Below are 4,676 nucleotides of genomic sequence, written 5' to 3' on the forward strand. Positions count from 1 at the left end.
CCAGCGGTCGTGGAGCATACGGATCCCTTCTTTGTAGAAGTCGGTGTCTTGGACCTCCAGGAAGTGGTCCACAGCAGGGGTAATTGATAAGTTCATGGCCTAAGGTAGAAGGAGATGAGTTATACAGCTCTCGTTACATGCATGTGCAGTTCAACTCTTTGAGTGATTATGCAGAAAGTTTGAAGTTAATAACTCCGTCTACCTTAGGCCACGAACTTATCAATCATCCCTGCGTGGACCACTTCTGGAGGTCCAAGACTCTGACTTCTACAAAGAAGGGATCCGTATGCTTCACGACCGCTGGACTAAGTGTGTAAATGTAGGAGGGGACTATATTGAAAAATAAATGTGCTATGTTTTCTAAAATTGATTCCTTCTACCTTAGGCCATGAACTTATCAATCACACAATCATGATAATAATTGTCTATTGAATGAATATAAGTTTAAAGAGAAAACACTTTTACATTCTAAATAACTTTGTGGGATGGGGTAGCAAGATGGTGTAGAGGAGGGATGAAGGAGGAGGGGCTGCTGGTGGTATTTGCAAACACTCCTCACAAAAGGTACATGACAAAATAACAGGGGCAAAAACTATGGTACAGATGGCACTTTGGTTATTAATGTGTAAAGGAAGTGCAGAGCTGGTGGATCACCAGCAACTGATCACATAGTTGACCAAGTGCTCACAAAAGTGGGCATTGAGGATAAAGACCAGGGTTATGAACATTGGTACTTCTGTGCTTGCAGCAGTTGGAGGCTGCCTGCTGGCATCAGTCAACATGAGAAGGTATGATCATCTTATGCAGACATCCCGTGGAATCCTCATCCACAGTGATCAGCAGCTCAGTTGAATGGCGAAAGTAAAATGGGTTGGGTGGTTTGAACACAAAATGGTAAATTGTAATAGTGGTGGAGTATTGTGTAATGTACACCCTCAGTGAAGTCATTTGGTTAAGGAATCATAATCCTCTGCTGTGTTGTAAATCACTGTCAAACTTCCACAAGGGCAAAAAGGTGGGAAGGACTCCATTCTACAGTGAATAAATACTGGATTGTCCATTTACCTATTGCAGACTTTATTTATTCTTCATTATACATTTAGTCTTTCCCCCTTAACCCTTTTTCTATGTCTGTCTTTATGTGTCTGTACTTGTCAAAGGTATTTACAAACAGTTGATACCTGTGAACTATCAGGAAAACATCACAAAGAAATTCAAGGGAACTCGTCCCACAGCTCAACCCACAAAGTCTCCATGCCGCCACTGGGAATGTAGAAGGTGTGAGCACAAGGTACAGGCTGAATCAGGAACTAAAGGAAAGCAGCAGAATAAACAATTCATCCCCTCAAGTCTGTTCGTCCATCCAACAAAGCTTGACTCAGCTATAACTCAGCAACAGTATCTTGTCCTTTACGTATGCCCCTTGACTCCCTTGATGAATGGAAATGTATCAATTTTGGATCTGGAAATGAATGATCCTCCACAGCCCTCCAGTTTAGAGAATCCCAAGAGAAGAAATGATCCTTGCTTTAGTCATAATTGTCTGGTATTTCCCAGTCTCCACCCAGCTAATAGGATTTATGTGTTGCATGTTCCAGACATCACCTGCAGTCTATTTATGCCCATTCTCATCCACACTCAGTTGCTCCCAGCTTTCACTCTCCCTGCCTAAAGTTTACCTTGTTGCCTGTTGTGTTTAGTTTCTGTTCTCTCTTGGTTTGAGGACCTTCATGGCTTTTTATTTCGCAGTCTATTATTAAAGTTATCATGCACTGATAAATCGTGTCTGCTGCACTGCTTCTCCCGGAAATATAGAGGAGGCTTGACCCAAAGTAGAGAGAGCATCAGAGACGATTTATCCATGAATGATACCTTTAATAAGAGACTGCAAAATAATAAGCCACGAGAGAAAACAGACACTAAACACAACAGGCAACAAGGCAAGCTTTAGGCAGGGAGAGTGAAGCCTGGGAGAAACTGGTTCAATGAGTGAACAAGGGCTGTGGACGAGCATTGGGGGTTAAATAGGCTGCAGGTGATAAGCCTGGAATCAGTGGTAGGTGAATCCTATTAGCTGGGCTGAGACTGGGAGGTGCCTGCATGTGGAGGCTGACACTAAGTAGCTTATCAATATTTTGAGACCATGGCCTCTGGTTCTAGACTCCTTAGCCAAGTAAAACATCTTCACCATACTTAACCAGTTGAGCCACTGTTGTTTGTCCCAATGAGATCACATCTCATTCTTCACAGGCAGAACATGCAGACACACACAGTCAGCCGCAGCGATTGAGTTGAACTTGCTCCACTGTTGCTGTGAAGCAGCAGTTCTAACATCTGGTGAACACAGGCCAACCTTACTGACCATCTGCTCATGCAACAGACTCTCCATCCCAGGAACCAGTCTGGTGACACACCCTCTGCAGTAACTATATCATTCTTTGGGTAGGGAGTCATTTCCATTCATCAGTATATGTGTTAAATTTGGAATAAGTGGTTCTTTATTGATTAAAGTTGTGATCTGATTTCAATTTAGTAAAAATGTTCTTACAAGCTGATGCATCATCTTAACAATGTGAAAAGGTATCCGCATTTACTGAGCCAGTTAATCCATTGGGGACCAATCATCCTGGAAGAAGTAGTTACCAGCAGCTTCGGGGGCACATATTTCAAATTTGCTTTTATCTTGAGCAATGTTATGGGAAAGGTACCCTGAGCCAATAGAGGTGTAGCCCACAGGGCGAATTGCTCAAGTTACCCAGAATTGTAAACGACGTTGGTAATTGGTGGAACTACCACTGATTCCTTAGGCCCACTTTATGTTTTTTTATTTCCTCTTGGCATGAGAGTTATCATTTGTTCAGGTTTCCCGCTGCTATTTTTATTTCTATTCCTCCGCAAATTAACATCCACCAATGACTGGAACCTGCCCACACTGGAAGTGAGCACGGGCTTGCTGTGTTCTGCTTTCTGACAAGTCCCGGAATGGCACTATATTTTGGGAGAGCTGGATGGACAGGGGTACCTGGTTGCCTCGATATTATCAGTGCAAACCATTCGAGGTAAAAGGCGTGATTTTATCTAACGACAAGTCTGCCTCTCCCTCCACCTCGGAAACGGAATCCGTGGCTAACTCATTGGTGGCCAAGATCTGGGACATCCTGTCAAAGATCTGGTTGTCTTCCATGCAGTCCATTACATTGGGAATCATGGTGACATAGGCCGTAACCATCTCCTTGTGGAAGGCCGTGTCCTGGTTGTAGGACACAAGCTGGTTGCTAATGTTCACCGTCTCCACTTGGTTGTTGGAGCAGAGGTCTCGGCAACCCAGCAGGCTGGAGAAAGCTTTGCGGAACTCGGGGTTGAAAGCGTAGACAACCGGGTTGAGGGTGGAGTTGGTCCAGCCGAACCACACGAAGATGTCAAAGGTGGTTTCGCTGACACACGGTAGCCCGGAGACGGTGGACGGGGAGCGCCGGTCGCAGAAAGGGACCATGCAGTTCAGGATGAAAAAGGGCAGCCAGCAGCAAACAAAGACCCCCATGATGATGGAAAGCGTCTTCAAGACCTTGGTCTCTTTCTTGAAGGAACTCTTCAGCGCGCTGGGATGCTGCACCTGCTGCCGAGCCTGCCGCTTATCCCGGCAGCAGTTCTGGGCACGTTCGGCCGCTCTCTCCAGCGAGGCGATGCGCCGGATTTGGAGCTGAGCGATCCTGTAGATCCGCGTGTAAGTGACCAGCATGATGGCCACGGGGATGTAGAAACTGACCAGGGAAGAGGAGATCGCGTAGGTCCTGTTGAGACTGGAGTCGCAGCTTTCGGTGCTGTTGGGCACTGCCGACGGCTGGGCTGGGCTGCTGTGCCAGTGCAATTGCACGGGGAGGAAGGAGATGAGCAGCGAGAGAGCCCATGTCACGGCGATCATCACCAGGGCAGCCCTGTGAGTCATTTTGCGCTGGTAAAGGAACGGGCTGGAGATTGCCCAGTACCTATCCACGCTGATCACACACAAGTTCAGGATGGACGCTGTCGAGCACATGATGTCCGAAGCCACCCAGACATCGCAGAATCCGCTCCCGAACGGCCAGTAAGTGACGACTTCTGTCACCGCTTTCCACGGCATCACCAGCACGGCCACCAGCAGGTCGGAGAGCGCCAGCGAAACAATGAAGATATTGGTGACCTTCGTGCGGAGGTGTCCAAAGCGGACCACGGCGGCACACACCAGCGCATTGCCGAACAGGGTAAACAGGATCAACAGCGTGAGCAAGATCCCCGTGAGAACGCGAGCCGCCAGCTCACTCCTGGCAGTTACAGCTTCATTGAGGGTGCTGTTCGACGCCATCCCGGCTGCTATGCCAGCCCGCCCATACCTGATGGTGCCAGCTCAGTCTTTCAGAAGGATTCTGGAGTTTGACTGCAGAGTGTCCGCACCCGCATCTCACCGGTGGTCAGTCACACTCGGCAGGGGATGCGTTTGCCTTCTTCCCTCAAAGAGCCCCGTTAAAATCTTGACCTGTTCAGCCGGCCTGGTCTCAGCCCCAGGTCTTGGGAGAGAGTTCCACCCACGCAAACACAGCGGCCAGCAAGGTTGTCCCATCTCACCAGCGGCCTACCTGTCATTCCCGTGGAGGCGAATAAAACATCGAAATTCACTCGTTTTACAATGTCCCTCGGAA

At 47.9% G+C, this 4,676-nt stretch overlaps 1 protein-coding gene across 1 annotated transcript; it reads right to left on the reverse strand.

Moving 5' to 3' along the window:
- Positions 1-3,040: 3,040 nt before the first annotated feature.
- drd5a (dopamine receptor D5a) lies at positions 3,041-4,342 on the reverse strand. Its single transcript, XM_072254682.1, has one exon. It carries the CDS (start codon positions 4,340-4,342, stop codon positions 3,041-3,043), a length of 1,302 nt encoding a protein of 433 aa, XP_072110783.1.
- Between the last annotated feature and the right edge of the window lie 334 nt (positions 4,343-4,676).

Source organism: Mobula birostris, chromosome 4 (genome assembly GCF_030028105.1).
Source record: "Mobula birostris isolate sMobBir1 chromosome 4, sMobBir1.hap1, whole genome shotgun sequence".
In the NCBI taxonomy this organism is placed as follows: domain Eukaryota; kingdom Metazoa; phylum Chordata; class Chondrichthyes; order Myliobatiformes; family Myliobatidae; genus Mobula; species Mobula birostris.

Bases quoted from the DNA above. Each gene is read 5' to 3' on its own strand.
- drd5a (XM_072254682.1), bottom strand. From the start codon at position 4,342: ATGGCGTCGAACAGCACCCTCAATGAAGCTGTAACTGCCAGGAGTGAG.